The following is a 16,968-nucleotide window of genomic DNA, read 5'->3' on the forward strand; positions in this document are numbered from 1 at the left end:
GTCCACCTAAAGACTTTCTGTAGTCACAGGCAAGAATAAATCCAAGTCTGGGGCAGCCTCAGGTACATTTGTAAATGGAGAGAATTGGAGGTAGACCATTTGGTGATTCTTCTCACCCCCTCCCACAAAGCAATAAGTTACTGGAATAGCAGCTTTCTAACAGTTTGATTCAAACTGTTCTGAATATTGCATTATTTAAAAGGCACAACTAGGAAATATGGAAACTGATTTTCATTACAAAATTACCAGGTGGATCCTGAACATCTATGGTTTCTGCAGACAGAAGAAACACAAGGTAGTACTTCAGCTCAAGTCACCCCTGAAATGCTTGAATGTGAGAAGCTCAAATGAGTGATTCCTTATTATCTTTAAAAGGGAGTCAGCATTGGTTACTGAACTTGACCTGCTGAATTAATAACATCATCTTTCTTAACTGGGAAAAGAAATAACGTTAATACTTTCAAAGAAAAATTTTAGGGCCAAGAGCCCAGCTTTTCCTGCCAAATAATCACAAACTATAATTTTAAAAGAAGTTCCACTGCTATTTTCTTAGCTTCTAGAAGGACAGGAAGTCTCTTAATGAAAATGTTCCAAGAAACTTCAATAATATTCCATTTCATCCTACAGCACAGGAAAATCAGTTTTTTCTCCTTGGTCTTCACATTAACATGATGATCGGCTGCTTCCATGATAAACATTTTTGAGAAGATAGGATTCTATTTTTTCCAGTACCTTTTCAAGGTACTGAATTAAGACTCGTCTTTTAAACCTAAAAATAACGAGAAATTTTCTTAACCAAAAGACACTTATGTGCAAGGCATTGTGTTGTGTTCAAAGTGGAAGTGGCCATCTGTGTGGGAATAGAAAATACATCTTTATGGTAAAGATAGTTTAGAAAAGAGTAAAAGGGTCAACTGAGGGCCCAAGTCTACTCACACTGAGGTGAGCCTAGAAGGTTGTATAGTTTGGGACGGCTGAGTTAGATAATACCAACCTAAACATCTCTGCTGGTGGTTTTCACTATGAAAAGCCTTAACCTGAGGCCGGAGAGATAGCATGAAGGTAAGGCATTTGCCTAGCATGCAGAAGGATGGCGGTCTGAATCCTGGCATCCCATATGGTCCCCCAAGCGTAGAGCCAGGAGTAACCCGAGCGCTGCCGAGTGTGACCCAAAAACCAAAAAAAAAATAAGGAAGGAAGGAAGGAAGGAAGGAAGGAAGGAAGGAAGGAAGGAAGGAAGGAAGGAAGGAAGGAAGGAAGGAAGGAAGGAAGGAAGGAAGGAAAGGAGGGAGGGAGGGAGGGAGGGAGGGAAGGAGGGAGGGAGGGAGGGAGGGAGGGAAAGAAAAGAAAAGAAAAGCCTTAACCTGAACAAGTATTGAGGCTTATGAAAGCAAGGTAGAGGAAAAACACACCTCCATATCCTGGGACAGGCCTCACTGCTTAAAAAATCCAGAGAATTTCTTTATACCTACCTTGCAGCTTCTTTAATAGTAAATTCAACAAATTGCTTCTTGACCGCAAGAGATCCTTGTACTTCTTCCAGCAAAGTGAAAATTCTTTCATATTCTGAAGACATTAAAATAAACTTCAGTATTGAAAAAATGTTAATGGGACATAAAGTTCAATTTATTTCTCCTGAGTAACATTTCTTCATTAATATAGTTTGCATTCTAAACACTCAAATCAAAATAGCTACACATGTATCTTATATAAACGTTTTTGTAAACACTAGCCAAATGTGGTAGGTGGAATGATGCCCCACAAAGCTGTATATATCCAAATCCAAGGAATCTGTAGCTACATTACCATCTGTGTCAGAAGAAACTTTACTTTGTCGATATAATTAATTTTAGATATTGAGATGGGGAAATTATCCAAGTAGTCACAGAAGTAGGAGGCAACATAGGTTTGGTCAGAAAGAATAAAATAGAAAAATGGAAGCAGAGATTACAAAGCAGAGGAGATACTAACAGTTGACTTGAAGACAGGCGAAGGAGCCATAAGGAGTGTGGTAGCCTCTGGAAAAGGCAAAGAGACAATTTCTCTTCTCGAGTTTCAAGAAGCAGAACTCAGTCTGCCAACACCTTTATTTCATCCAATAAAAAACATTTTATGAGTCTGGAGAGATATTACAGTGGGTAAGGCCTTTGTCTTACTCATGACCCATGTGAGTTTGAACCCCAGAGCCCTATATTGTTCCTGGAGCACTGCCAGAAGTGATCCTTTTGTGTGAAGTAAGAGCTAAGCATCACTGTGAGTGACCCCCTAAAGAAAACCAGAAAAAAAAAACATTTCAGAGTTCTGATGCTGCAGACGTGTTAGTGTCCCTAAGCAAAAACCTTAGTGGGTTAGATAAATTCCCACTAGGAATAGGCAGGAAACACGAAGTGGACAAATATGAAATATGAAATAATGAAATAAATGAGACCACACAAAATGCATTGTATGGGGACCCACGTCCAAGGGACTAGAGACAAATTTATTTTCCAGCTGATGACATTTTAAGCACGGGCTCTGGTCTGCAGGGTGTCCTCAGGGAAAACAAAGAGTAGGAGAAGCAGCACAATGGGGACCAGGCCTAGAATCTACATATCAAAAATGACTATCCTATAGGTGAGAAAGAGCCCTGCAGGAGGTTGGTGGTGGAAGTGTTTTTGGGTATGCAGAAAGCAGGTTTAACAAGAAACCAGAAGGATAGAGACAGAAATATATATGATGTTTATATAGTTGCCGGAAAATAGATTTTTGGGGGAACAGAAATAATTGTTTACCATCATAGAGATAGACTCAGAAAAACAAGCTGCTGGCGCCAGGTTATACTAGAAATATGATTCACAAATAGACTAGCCAGCGGGGAGCTTTTGGCAGGCTTTGGTACCAAAATTCCTTTGTGAGTGAAGAGAAGCTAAAGCCGAATTTCTGTACAAGAAAAGGAACAGGGGCCGGGCGGTGGCGCTGGAGGTAAGGTGCCTGCCTTACCTGCGCTAGCCTAGGAGACGGACCGCGGTTCGATCCCCCGGCGTCCCATATGGTCCCCCAAGCCAGGAGCGACTTCTGAGCGCATAGCCAGGAGTAACCCCTGAGCGTTACCGGGTGTGGCCCAAAAACCAAAAAAAAAAAAAAAAAGAAAAGGAACAAAATTCAAATAAAGAGAAAATGTAATGACACAGAATTATAGCCAATAATCCACGTAAAGGGTCAATAATTGACTTCTCTGAACTGGCCTTTTGGCAAATAATTCTTGGGAGGAAAAATTAGACACTGCACCAGGAAGGCAAAAGCCAAGTCTGTTGTTTGCCCCCCTATGTGGGTGGGAACATTTTGTCTTCCACAACTGTAAGATTTGTAGAAGGACCAATGATGACTCAGTGGCAAAAGTTCTGAAATTGCAACTGTGAGGCCCTAAACCCAGTTCCACCCCCACATATCAAGTTCAGTGCTAGTAACTCTGCGGCTTATAACTGCGGCTTATTACTGCGGCTAGTAACTCTGCGGCAAGTAACTCTGCGAACCTTTGGTTCGGATATAAGGTGAGCTGCCTGGCACACCCCAGCCAGCTGTGGGCAAGCACCACAATTAAAGGTGTACAAATGTCTGAAGCCCAGAGCAATGGTGCTTACCTTGCATGTGGCCAACATGGGTTCAATTCCTGGCATCCCACATGGTTCCCTAAGCCTGCCAGGAGTGATTTCTGAGTGAAAAGCCAGAAGTAAAGCCCTTAGCACTGACAAGTATGGCCCAAAATCAAAAACTAAAAAATAGGGGCCGGAGAGATAGCATGGAGGTAATGCATTTGCCTTTCATGCAGAAGGTCATTGGTTCGAATCCCGGCACCCATATGGTCCCCCGATCCTGCCAGGAGTGATTTCTGAGCATAGAGCCAGGAGTAATCCCTGAGCGCTGCCGGGTGTGGCCCAAAAACCAAAAAAAAAAAAAAAATAAAAAAAAGAAAGAAAAACTAAAAAATAAGTGTACAGGTATCATAGCCAGATGTATGACTCCTGGGAGCACACATGAGTACCACAACTAAGGTGTGTGACTCCTCACAAATACTAAAACCAGACGGTGAGCAAGCACTATGATTCCTAATATAGAGTTTGAGTTGCAATGAGCATATGTGAAGCCCTATAAGTAAAGTGTGGAAGCCCCAGTGAGCACTGTGGCTGAGTGTGTGAGGCCCTACAAAGCACTACAACTAACTTGGCAATCACGCTAATCAAGTGTGTGAGCACCCTATGGCAATGTCAAAAATGGAGAAAGAAAGGAGCATTCAAAATTGTGGTGTTGGTTCACATCTGGCAGTGCTCTGCCAGAGTTATCTGCATGCAAGGTAATTTCCTTAGATGCTGTACTACTATCACAACAATCTAAATTTGTCCTTTTAAGTAAAGAAGTTTATGATATTTTGTTATATCAGCAAAAAAATTATTACAATGAAGGAAAAAGAACGAACTTTGTATTGGGCCTTTTTAGTTAAAATATAAGTAGTGACTTTAAATTAAGGGAAAAAAACCAATACTTAAAAAATAGACCTCAATAAGTAGCTCAACAATTAGTCTTTGATAAAGGAGAAAGGACTATGAAATAGAGCAAGTAAAACCTCTTCTATAGTGGTGTTAGGAAAACTGATCAGCTGCAAACAAAAAAGTGAATTCAGACCTTTCTTCAATACCATGCACAAAAGCCAGATAAAAATGTTAAGAACCTTGATATTAGACCTGAAATCACAAAGTACACAGAGGAAAACACAGGCACAACAGTCCATGACACTGAAGCTAAAGGCAAGCTAAATGTTGTTTCAAGGATAAAACACCATCAACTAAGCAAGTGGAAGCAAAGGTAAGCAAATGGAACTACATTAAACTGAGATTCTTCCGCATTTCAAAAGAAACTGTGTATATGTTATAATGACTCCACACAGAATGGGTGAAACTATTTACCCAATACCAATCTTAAAGGGTTAATATCTAAGATAAACAAGGCACTGGTAAGAAAAAAGTCTAACCCCATCTAAAAATGGAGAGAAGAAATGGACAGACATGTCCTCAAAGAAGAAATACAGATGGCCAAAAGATACATGAAAAAATACTCCACATCTCTAATCATCAGGAAGATGCAAATCAAAACAACATGAGATAATATCTCATACCACAGAGACTGGCACGCATCACAAAGAACAAGAACAACCAGTTCTGGCATGAATGCGAAGAGAAAGGGATTCTCATTCACTGCCGGTGGGAACGTGCACTGGTATAGTCTTTTGGAAAACAATATGGACATTCCTTAGAAAACTAGAAATTGAGTTTCCAAATGTTCCAGCAATACCATTCCTAGGAATATACCCTAGGAGCCCATAAACACAATACAGAAAAGCCCTCTGCACTCCTATGTTAATGGTAGAACTATTTACAATAACTAGAATCTAGAAAACAACCCCAGTGCCTGAGAACAGAAGAGTGGATAAAGAAACAGTAGTACACCTACACAAGTAGTGGGGGAATGCATTTAGGATTAGAAGGGACCACAGTGAACTTATAGTGGAAATGAGGAAATGATCACTATGGACAAGAACTGGGTGCTGAAAGGAGATAAAATGATATTATCAGTGCTTTTTCAATAAAAATATTGCAAACCAGTGTCAAAAAGAAAAATTAGCAAGGGGAGAGAGAGAGAGGAGGAGAGAGACAGAGACAGTAAGACAGAGAGGAAAAATGTCTGCCCCAGAGGCAGGCAGAGGGAAGGATGGGAGAAAAATCTAGGGACATTGGTGGCAGGAAATATGTATTTATGAAGGGTGTTTACATTGTAAGACTGAAACTTGATCATGATCAATTTTATAACTGTGGGGCCGGTGAGGTGGTGCTAGAGGTAAGGTGTCTGCCTTGCAAGCGCTAGCCAAGGAAGGACTATGGTTCGATCCCCCGGCGTCCCATATGGTCCCCCCAAGCCAGGGGCAATTTCTGAGTGCTTAGCCAGGAGTAACCCCTGAGCATCAAACGGGTGTGGCCCAAAAAAACAAAAAAAATTTTGTAACTGTGAAAATAACTAACTGTATTATGAACAAATGTGTCACCATGGTGTTCAAATAAAGTAACTAAATAAAGAATTAGCACAAGTCACTTATGAATTATAGACTGAACAGAAATTCCCACTGTATTATTGATGAGTGTTCTTGTGACTTACTCCGTCCAAATTTTCGAACTTCCTTCATTAACTGATTTTTTATATCAGCGTTGATTCCTTGTGCCATGGCAGGAGTTATGTGTAATGGATTTGGCACAGTTCTCGAAGAAGATGCTTCGGAGGCTTTACGATCATCCATAGACACACTGCAGATTTTCATTCCTCCTCCAAGTGTGTGATGCCCAGGTTTATGAATCAGGTCATCTTTCCGGAGACTAGCAAAGTTATCAGACTGAAGATCCAATTGGTTGGCTGGAACACGATCTCCTGCCATATTTGTAAGATCTGGTGCAGCAGATTTTGAGAAGAGGCTATCAGGTAGAAGTGGAACATTTTCTATCTTCTCCTCAGGGACATGGTGAATGCCAGTGGTATCTAGGAACCCAATAAAAACGTTTAGCTGCAAAGTAGGTGCATCGTATCAACTCCAGTTCCTGGAGTCCTCAATTTTGAAGAAATCATTGATTTTAGAAGTCAAGAGAATCTAAGTGATAAAGTCTGAGGCCTCTTAAGTTGAGCTTAAGAAGAAACCAAGCCAGTTCCTTCTCTTTATAACACAGATGGAACATGGATACCAAGCAAACAGTACAGCTGATCATTATCATCAGATATCTTGGACTCATGTTTGGTAGCAGCTTGGGATTTATGAGTTGCAAAATAAATCTCACTTGATTTCTGTATTATACCTATGAAGACATATGTTTTAGTGAGCTTTATGCCAGACTTCTCGGGCACTTTCTCCTCGTCTCCTCAACACTTCTGAAGAAACAGATATGGCCTTTAGGCCTAAAGGCTCTATCTACATATACTATCTCACCAGAACATTTCAGTGTAGTATTTTTCTCATCCTGACTTTCTGTCTCAGAAACAAAGATTTCTTTTCACTAAAAGTTTGATATCTTTACTACTCTGACTGATATCTTTGTCTCTACCAAGTACTGTGCCAAGACAAGGGTTAAGCAGTGAACAGGTGGCACGAATAATTCTAATCACTGTGGGATTTATATACATACTCTGGGAAAATTGAACAACAAAGTCCCATCCAGTAAATGAAATGATCATCAGGTTTAATTCCTATTAAGTAAAAGTGAGTAGGAATGTGACAGAGAGGGGAGGAAACCTCTGTGGGCCCTGTGGTCAGACAGGGCTTTGTGAGACACATTTGGGCAGAGCTTGGAGCAGGAGAAAGAGCTGGTGTTGTGTACGTGAAGATGAAAATATTCAAGCTGTGTTCAGGAAAAGAAACACAGGGAAAAGACATGGACTGTAGAGTTAGGGGCAGAAGGAGAAAAAGCATGAATGAGGCTAATAGACACGTGAGAGAGGAAGTTCAGGTCCAGTGTACAAAGCTGGGGTTCAGATTCTGTTATAAGGAAAAAGAAAGGTTGAGAGCAGTTTTTAACATGAACATGGCATGACCGAGATCATTCTCACATGATCACTTTGTCTACAAAGTTAGTATATGGGTGAGAGAAGGGAAAGAATGGGAATCAGATCAGATAAGAGCTACTGTAGTATCTTGGCACTTGATGGCAGTGTGGATTAAGGGAAGGAGAAAAATAGTGGGACACAGGCATCAATTTGGTTATTGAGTTCCCTGTACCTGTGCTAATAGCTTCAAGTTAAAGAATAGAAGACAAATCATTTTAAGTTTTTTAACTTAAATAACTGTTTAAATAAAAATACCAGGGGTGCTTAACTTTCTGAATTCACCGCTTTCAAAAGTTCATTATGCCTACTGTTTCCTATCTCTAGTTCAGAGATCTCACATTGGTTCTTTGATTTTTTTCTTTTTGATTTTAGGGCCATATCCGGTGATGCTCACGGGGTTACTCCTGGCTATTTGCTCAGAAATCACTCCTGGCTTGGGATGTCGGAGGATTGAACCGTGGTCCATCCTAGGTTAGCGTGTGCAAGGCAAACACCCTAATGCTTGCACCACTGCTCTGAACTCTAGATTTTTTTTGTTTTGGGGAAACACTCAGTGGTTTTCAGGACTGATTCCTGGCTGTGCCCTCAGGATCCACTCCTGGCAGGGTTCCAGAAACCATGTGGAATGCTGGAGAACAAACATGGGTAAAGGCCTTACCCATTGCACTATCTCCTTGGCCCCCATCTTCACATTGATAGCTTGACATTCATAATGTAATGTTAGTATGATTATAGTGTAAAAATCTGCAAACACTACAATTCAGGGTTGTTCCATCTTTCCATCACCCATACTCATGAATAACAGACTGTAACAGCTTCATCAACACATCACTGATGGAGGCACTGACTATGTTGAGGGATGATTCAGGTAGAGGAGGAGAGAGGGAAGGTCAGGGGTTTAGCTGAAACATGAAAAACAAATGGTATCTTTATGTCTATTCTATACCTAAATGGAGATACCATATCTATAATTATATTTGAGTCTGGAATTGGGAACAAGCTATAGATAGAGGTACAAATACCAAGATTGTTAAAATGGAAGTCATATTTAAAGTCCCAAAGTTACATGGGATGACTGAGAAAGAGTATGCGTGAGTTTGGTGAAGCGGAGAGATTGCAACATTGAGCACTGGAGAGGCCGTAGAGATAGCACAGTGGTAGTGCATTTGTCTTGCAAGCGGCAGACCCAGGACCGATGTTGGTTCGAATTCCAGCATCTGAAATGGCCCCCTGTGCTTTGCCAGGAGCGATTTCTGAGCAGAGCCAGGAGTAACTCCTGAGTGCTGTGGGAAGTGGTCCCAAAACCAAAAAAAAAAAAAAAAAAAGATTGAGAGCTGGGGTCCTGAAGGGAAAGAAAGGGACAAACCAAATACATAAAAAAGGTTCATTATTTTTTGTTTGTTTGTTTTTTGGGGGAGTCACACCCAGCAGCACTCAGGGGTTCCTTCTGGCTCTACGCTCAGAAATCGCTCCTGGCAGGCTCGGGGGACCATATGGGATGCCGGGATTCGAACCACCATCCTTCTGCATGCAAGGCAAACACCCTACCTCCATGCTATATCTCTGGCCCCAGGGTCCACTATTAAAAGGAAAAGGAAAGCAGAAAGTTTGTGATGTCTGGGAACCCAAGAAAGTTTCCCCAGAGGACCGCAAACAACAAAACCAAATGACATAAAGAGGTTATAACATCACAGAGCAGACACTAGGGACACTGGTGAAACATTTTTTTCAATGGCACAGAGGATGCAAAGCCAAAGTATACAGGGTTAGAGCATGAGGAGCAGGTGAGATATGGGGAATAGGTGCAGGTTTCTACTTTAGATCAAGCCCCACTTTTTTGCCTTAAGAATCTCCTTTATCCTTTGACTCACACTACAGCTCCGTAGTATATTGTTATTCTTTGCCTTGACAGAGCATATGCTCAAACTCAAATTTCTCCATTTCCTTACCTTGTGATATATTATCATATATATGTGTATGGATACGAATTTATATACACACACATATATATATGTATGTGTATATATATATATATATATATATATATATATATATATATATATATATATATATATATATAGAGGTTCCTTGAACAAAAGGATCTCTATTTCTCACAGGGTAAATTGTGCCTACCACACTCCTGATTTCCTAAAAGTTCACTTAATGAGAAAAATTCAATGCAACATGTACGAATCAAAGTAAAACAAGTCCTGGTCTCGGAGCATGAGGCTTCCATCACACAATTCTGTTTGGTGTCATAGTTTTCTAAGACCTATAAGGAAATCTCAACCACTACTGCATACCTGTATGCACAACAGTGGGTTTCATGAGGTTTGGAGAAGATGAGAACCAGGAGGCTGAGGGTTGTTCCTTTCCGCCCACTTGGTTAGTTACAGTAGATGATGTTTGTGGTTTCCTCAACAGCAGCGACATACTCCGCCTTCTCTTAGATGACAGAGGATTACTGGGTTCTCCAGGACGTTTTACTTTGTTTTGTGGTCCTGCTACAAAATCATCTGCTTCGTCAATCATCATTCCCTAAAAATCAATGAACATACTCCATTAAAGAGGAAACTTTGGCTACGCCAGCATTTTTCATGTGCATATATAATCATGCATTTTAATTACATCGCCAATACAGCGCTTCATTAGACAAAAATTTACCATGCCCCCACATTTTGCTTTCAGAAAATAAAACTCAGGTTCAAAATAAGTCTAAGAGAAACAAAAAGTAAGCTAAAATATGAAGTTTAGTTCAAGGTCAAATGCAGTGCAACTATGATTCATCAGAGAGCTTAAAAGATGAGTAATTCTCATCAACCCATATGGGAATACAGGTTACCCCTGCTACTGAAAGCAGAGCATGCCTCTGAAACATTATTTTTGTTTTGGGGCCACGCTCAATGGCACTCAGGGGTTAATCCTGGCTCTGCACTCAAGAATTGTTCATGGTGGTGCTCCAGGAGCCATATTATATTCTAGGGGTCAAATCTGGGCTGGGAAAATACTATCTCTCTGGTACCCCTCTGGGCTTTTTGTAACCCAAAATGGCAAGAAGTTAGAAAGCAATGACCATTTATATAGAAACACTTTTAGTTTCTCAGGCTACAAAAATAAGATTATATATCAAATAATACATTATATCAATTATATTAAATAAAACATGAAAGCAGAAAGAACACTATTTTATAATAAAAGCAGGAACATGATAAATAGCTTGTCTAAAGTAGTCACTGAGGATGGAGCCTGTCAGTGCAATTCTCACTGATCACTGTGAGGCTGATGTTAGCAAACACCAAACACTAGTTCTGATTTTTTGCCTTTCGTTGGAAAATTGGCACTTTGCTTCAGAGCTCTATTAGTCAAAACAGGTTTGGGTAGTCTCTTTTTTTTCAAAAGTTCATTTCATGTCACTGTCCTTTTATGAAAGACATACATCAATGATTGTTTTCACAAGTGGAAAGAAATCTGAAGAGGACTTCAGATTTTATGATGAAAGAAGTAAAAAGCAAACTTAGCTTCAGTGTTGGTCTTACAGCAACTGTTCTCCAGCAGTGGCGCTCTGCATATTTTAGAGAAAGTGGCACTGCCAAGCTCCTTGCCTGACAACGATTTTATACATGTGTGTGCTTATCTGACATAACTTTTTACTGTATATTGTGTGGCTTTAGTTTTTATGTGTTTATGTGTTTATGTGAATATGGTTTAGTAGTTTGTTGGGTTTTTTTTTTGGTGATGCATATAGTATTTATTGAAACTTTATTTAGAAAGATGTGAGGGGAGAAAAAGGAAAAATATATATTCAAAAGATGACACTAGCTTCTCCAGAGTGGAAATAAGTGAGACATGAAACTTTAAGACATGCAGGTGAGATGCATGTGCAAGGTAGAAGAACAACCTTGAAGAGCAAGCCAATTTAGTAGCTTACTTGAGGGTGTGGAAATGCTTAAATATCTCTCCAGGGGCTGGAGAGATAGCATGGAGGTAGTTCGTTTGCCTTACATGCAGAAGGTCGGTGGTTCGAATCCTGGCATCTCATATGGTCCCCCGAGCCTGCCAGGAGCAATTTCTGAGCATAAGGCCAGAAGTAACTCCTGAGTGCTGCCGGGTGTGAACCAAAAACCAAAAAAAATTTTTTTCCATGTAAATAAATGGTAATTTAAAAAAATATTGTAATATTTATGTACATTATGCCATTTCAGTTTATGAAGAGTGTCATAGGGAGGTTGTCTTTTTAGACCGCAGGTGAACTCTGCACTAAGATAGGTCCTTCTGTAAAATCAACTGGCTTAACACTATCTTAAAGTAGGGCATATTCACAGCTACCTTTATGAAGAACTACATGTATCCGATTCTGGTAAGGAAAAATTCTCCCAGTGTATTTTTCTGGTTTCAATTGGGCTGGAGAGATAGCACAGCGGTAGGGCATTTGCCTTAGACGCAGAAGGACGATGGTTTGAATCCTGGCATCCCATATGGTCCCCCGAGCCTGCTAGGAGTGATTTCTGAGCGAAAAGCCAGGAGTAACGCCTGAGCACTGCTGGGTGTGACCCAAAAACCAAAAAAAATTGACTCTCACGGTAACAGAACTCTATGGTCATGGGCAGGTAAATGAAAAAGAGAACTCAACTCTCCCATGGGGCAGCCTTACAGAGGTCCAAACATATGCACCTTGACGTTGAAGCCAGAGGTACAGAATGTCAGCTGAGCTGTTCTCCAATCAGAATGCAAGCACAGCAAATTATTTTCCAAAGCATTTACTCTTTTTCATAAGTGGAAGAGAAAGAAAAATTTATTCATGAGCATAAATGACATGGCATGTTATAATTCTAAACAGTATAGATGAAATAACTCATTTCACAGTGCTCTATTAGGTTAGTAGAATTGTTATCCTCAGTGCTTCAAATTAAGAAGCCAAGACATGAAATGAAGAAAATTTCAATCAACTGAGAATTTGGTTGAGATAGTATGCCTTTCCGTCTAGTTTTGTTGCAAGTTACTGCATGTTTTGCATCTTACTGTTAATTTTTCCAAAAGTGACAAATATAACCCCCATTTTTCTTCATGTTTTTATGGTCAAGTCAGTGTATTTCTCAGATACACAGAGAGTCAATAAAACACACATCCTACATTTATCTCTCGGGTAGGACAAATAAAGCAACATCGCCTAGTACCTTATATTTCAAGAGGAATGTCACAATTTTGTAATAAAACAGTAAAGTTAGCTAGTGATCTTAGTATTTAAGAAATTTGTACATGGGGCAAAAATGAATACACACTATGGAAGCAGAAATAGCTTCAAATCCGTGTTCCCCACTTCTAGCATTATTTAGGGGCTATTCCTTATTCTGTGATCAGGAGTAACCCCTGGTGGTGCTCAGGAGTAACCCCTGGTGGTGCTCAGGGGAACTATGTGATGCCAGGGATCTAAGCAGGTGGGCAAGGCAAGTAAGTTAAGTAGGTTAAACCTTATGTTATCTTTCCAGTCCTCCAAATGACTTAATGATGCCTTCTTACTTTTGGTGTTTGAGTCACACCTGGTAATGCTTGGGGGACCATATGTGGTGCTGGGTATTGAACAGAGGTCAGGGCCCTTTGCCTCTAAATCCTGGTATTTATTAACTGTGCCACTTAGAGTAGGCTATTTAACCACTTTCAGCCTGTTGTAGTCTTATTAAAGGGTCAAGAGTAATATTCCCCTTGCAAAATAGTTGTGAACATTAAATATAGCATTAGAAACATCAATTATTAAGTAATCAAGACATTTCAGCTATCATTTTGTGCAGCAGAAGAAGGATACCAAAAAAAGCACAATTTATGCTACTCAAAATAGGTATATTACCTTCTTATCTTGTTTAAAAGGATTGCCAAAAGTGTGTAGTCTTTTTGGTTGATCTGGATCAATCTCTCGAAGTGGAGAAGGAAGTGTCTTTAGATATTCCTGATAGTTACCCATTTGTGCAACTGGAACACTATGAAGGGAATCTGCAAAATCCCAGAAAGAAAACAAATGCTATGAAACATATAAAACGTATGATGAGAAGATATCGTGTAGATCTTGGCATCTGATTGGGTCTAAAATCTCCAATCTAGCATTCTATGATCTGAGATCATCTCTTTATTCAATTAATTGCTTATTCCACCATAACTATTGCCTGAAATTCAAATTAAAAGGCCAGCAATTCCTTTAGCTTTCAAACCAAACTTGAGCGTAAACTGACATCTCTTGTAGCCCCATCTCAATTCAAAACACCACATTTGTTCTAGATTTCAAAGAGCTCTATGAAATTCTGCTATTATCCAGAGAACCTTGACTGTGGTTCATACCATCTTGGAGCCTTCCAGATTTTCTGTTCTAAAAAAGCCATCTATGGGGGCCAGAGCGATACTGCAGTGGTAGTGCTCTCAGAGGAGGCGCTCTGTCTCCTTCTAGTGGTCCTATTAATCACTGAACCCCCTACCAGGCGCTCTTGGAGGATCCCTCCTCCCTCCCTCCCTGCTCTCAATGTAGATCACTGTTTTATGTTTACATGTTTGATGACACATAGCTTTATGTTTATAAATGACAGTTTTCCAGCTAAGTACATGCATGACATAAGCATATGAATCAAAATTTCCATACTGAAATCAAATCTTATGTTTTTAAATTTCCATTTGGTGTGTGTGTTAAAAGAGAGGTAGTTTTATATGGCAAATATAGCCCAAGACCTATATTTGAACAAGTAGGGGGTCGTCTTATACACTGGAAAATATGGTATCTTTTAAATCTAGATTTGTCCATATGAGTAAAAAAATAAAGTCCTGCTTAAAAATTTAACTTGTGGAGCCGGAGCCATGGCGCAGGGCGTAAGGTGTCTGACTTGCACACACTAGCCTAGGACGGACCGCGGTTCGATCCCTCCGCATTCCATATGGTCCTCCAAGCCAGGAGAGATTTCTGAACGCATAGCCAGGAGTAACCCTTGAGTGTCACCGGGGTGGCCCCCAACCATAAATAAATATATACATAATGTAACTTTGAATAAAAGGAAATCACATACGATCATTACCTTGGGCATAATCAGATTTATTTCAAGTAGGTATATAGTTCTGGGGCCTGTAATATCTGAAATTTGAATTCACCCAGACTGTACTTTCTAACTCACTGGAGCTGGGCAAATGACTGAACTTTCAGTTTCCATATTCACAATAGAGATATCAAAACAGTATGTAGAACTGTTTTAGGCTTGTAAGAATTAAAGCATGGAGAAGATAAGAAGTGCTAATAAATGCACACTTCTCCTAAAACCTGAGAATAGTAAATATGGATCTGGGTTACTGTACGGATTCAGTGAAAAGAAAAGCCATTACAAACATTTAATTGTTATTTGAATTTATTTATTTTTTTTTTGGTTTTTGGGCCACACCCAGCGGTGCTTAGGGGTTACTCCTGGCTGTCTGCTCAGAAATAGCTCCTGGCAGGCTCGAGGGACCATATGGGACACGGGGATTCGAACCAACCACCTTTGGTCCCGGATTGGCTGCTTGCAAGGCAAACGCCTCTGTGCTATCTCTCCGTTGAATTTATTCTTACAGAATAACTTACTCATTATAAATACACTTGTGAATCAGGCTTCATATTTTACTAATTAACAAAGTAAATTTTTGTTCATTTACCTTCATCTTGTCCAACAATATGTTTGTGTGTTTTTTTCAGCAGGTTGGATCTCATTCTGGTTAACTGGTCTAAAAGTCCACTACGTGGAATATCATATGCATTTCTATATGTTTGAGGTTTCAAATCCTATTTGAAATGAGGAAAAAATTTCAGTTATTCTTAAGTTTTTAAATGTTGAAATATAGTTCTTTTTGTTGTTCTTGTTTCTTGTTTGTTTTATTACTCCTGGCTCTGCACTCAGGAATTACTCCTGGCAGTGCTCAGGGTACCATATAGGATGAAAATGATTGAACCCAGGTCAGCCATGTGTAGGGCAAGCATCTGATCTACTGTGCCCCATAATACAGAAATATAATTCTTAATATTCTTAAAATATGAATTAGTGAAGAGAGAGCTCAATATAAATAACAATAGTAGAATTTTCCCAGTGGAAATTTTACCTTCACCAATCCTACTCTGAATCATTTAAAAAATTTTTTTTAAATTTAGTCACCATTTTCTTGCTCTGAATTCTAATATGCCCACAAAGCATGACAGCCACTGGGGATATCCTTTCAAAATGTGTCATTCAAAATCCCTGCTTCTGAAACTTACATTCAGTCAGCCTTTTACCCACTGCTTATAATCTAGACTATCTTCCTGCTGCTGAGGTAAAGGCAAACTCCCTCCATGAGCAATGAATTCTCTTTAAATCCCTCCAACTGTGATGTCTTTGTGACCTACTGCTGGATTTAATACCAGGCCGATTATTGCCCTCTGCCAAATGACTGAGAATAAGGCCTGGGTTCGTGGAGGTGGGAAGGAGTGTTAGAGCCTGCCCAGTTTTGTTTTGTTTTTTAACCAATGTGGATGGACCTCCTCAATGGGAAATCTTGGCGCCTGTAGTTACCATTAGACTAGCCAAGGCTTTCTCTTAAGAATGCCACTGTTTGAGCCTCTTCACACTCAATCACCTTTCTCCTTCCCTTTCTTCCCTCACAGGTATTATACCACAATTGTGACCTCAAGGCTTTACCAGTCTGCTCAGTTTCTTCTTCCCTTTATCTTTCATGGACATGTCTCCACCCCCAAGCATATCTTGAACATTTCATTTCACATTGGCACCTGCTGGCAGCAGTTTTTAAAACTGGCTCTTTGAAACCATGCAATGCAAAACAGGATCTTAAATACTTCAAAACTAAAGCAATATGAGTGATATAAGTGTATCCGACAAGTTCAAACCAATAGAAACTATTTCGGTCAACATTTACCTTGTTTAAGAGACCTACTTGGAAGCTAGGAAATTCTTTGGTATTCAACTCTGTCAGTCTTGGTGAAGATTCTTCTGTAATTTCTTTCAACAGCTTTTTATTGTGAGCCAAATACATTCCACCTCCAGAATGTTTTTTCACTTTGATTCCAATTTCCTGGGGAGGTTTCTTCCCCACTGATGCTAGTAGTCGTTCTGACTCAAGTTTGGTCTAAAATAAAAGTACGTAGTATGTCATGGAAAAAAATATACGCTATTACTTGATTTTACTACTTAAGATATAATATTTTAAGAACCCTACAGAAAAATTTTCAATTTCAAATAACAGAAAAATGGACAATTAAACATTCCCCTGCACTTCTCTGAAAGCAGCAGAGAGGGGGCTAGAGAGATAAATATCACAATTTTTCTCTTGCTTATTGTCAAAATTATGATTGAGACGATGAAT

The 16,968-nt window shown here is 39.7% G+C and overlaps 2 protein-coding genes across 4 annotated transcripts in view; one reads left to right on the top strand and one right to left on the bottom strand.

The window, feature by feature from the left end:
* Positions 1-16,968, top strand: part of VAMP7 (vesicle associated membrane protein 7) — a 1,102,798-nt gene that overhangs the window by 1,041,583 nt on the left and 44,247 nt on the right. The gene's annotated exons all lie outside the window — the stretch shown is intronic.
* INTS6L (integrator complex subunit 6 like) overlaps positions 664-16,968 on the bottom strand; it is a 76,795-nt gene continuing 60,490 nt past the window's right edge. For 2 of the 3 annotated variants that reach the window (XM_049766659.1, XM_049766658.1), the window contains 7 exons: positions 16,522-16,731; positions 15,271-15,397; positions 13,457-13,599; positions 9,918-10,152; positions 6,184-6,558; positions 1,473-1,566; positions 664-769 (listed from right to left, as the gene is read on the bottom strand). In XM_049766659.1, the coding sequence (XP_049622616.1) occupies positions 664-769; positions 1,473-1,566; positions 6,184-6,558; positions 9,918-10,152; positions 13,457-13,599; positions 15,271-15,397; positions 16,522-16,731 (1,290 nt within the window). The remainder of the gene's footprint in view (positions 770-1,472; positions 1,567-6,183; positions 6,559-9,917; positions 10,153-13,456; positions 13,600-15,270; positions 15,398-16,521; positions 16,732-16,968) is intronic. The other variant, XM_049766660.1, reaches the window with a different exon arrangement.

The sequence above is a fragment of the Suncus etruscus genome, chromosome X (assembly GCF_024139225.1).
Source record: "Suncus etruscus isolate mSunEtr1 chromosome X, mSunEtr1.pri.cur, whole genome shotgun sequence".
NCBI classification, from domain to species: Eukaryota; Metazoa; Chordata; class Mammalia; order Eulipotyphla; family Soricidae; genus Suncus; species Suncus etruscus.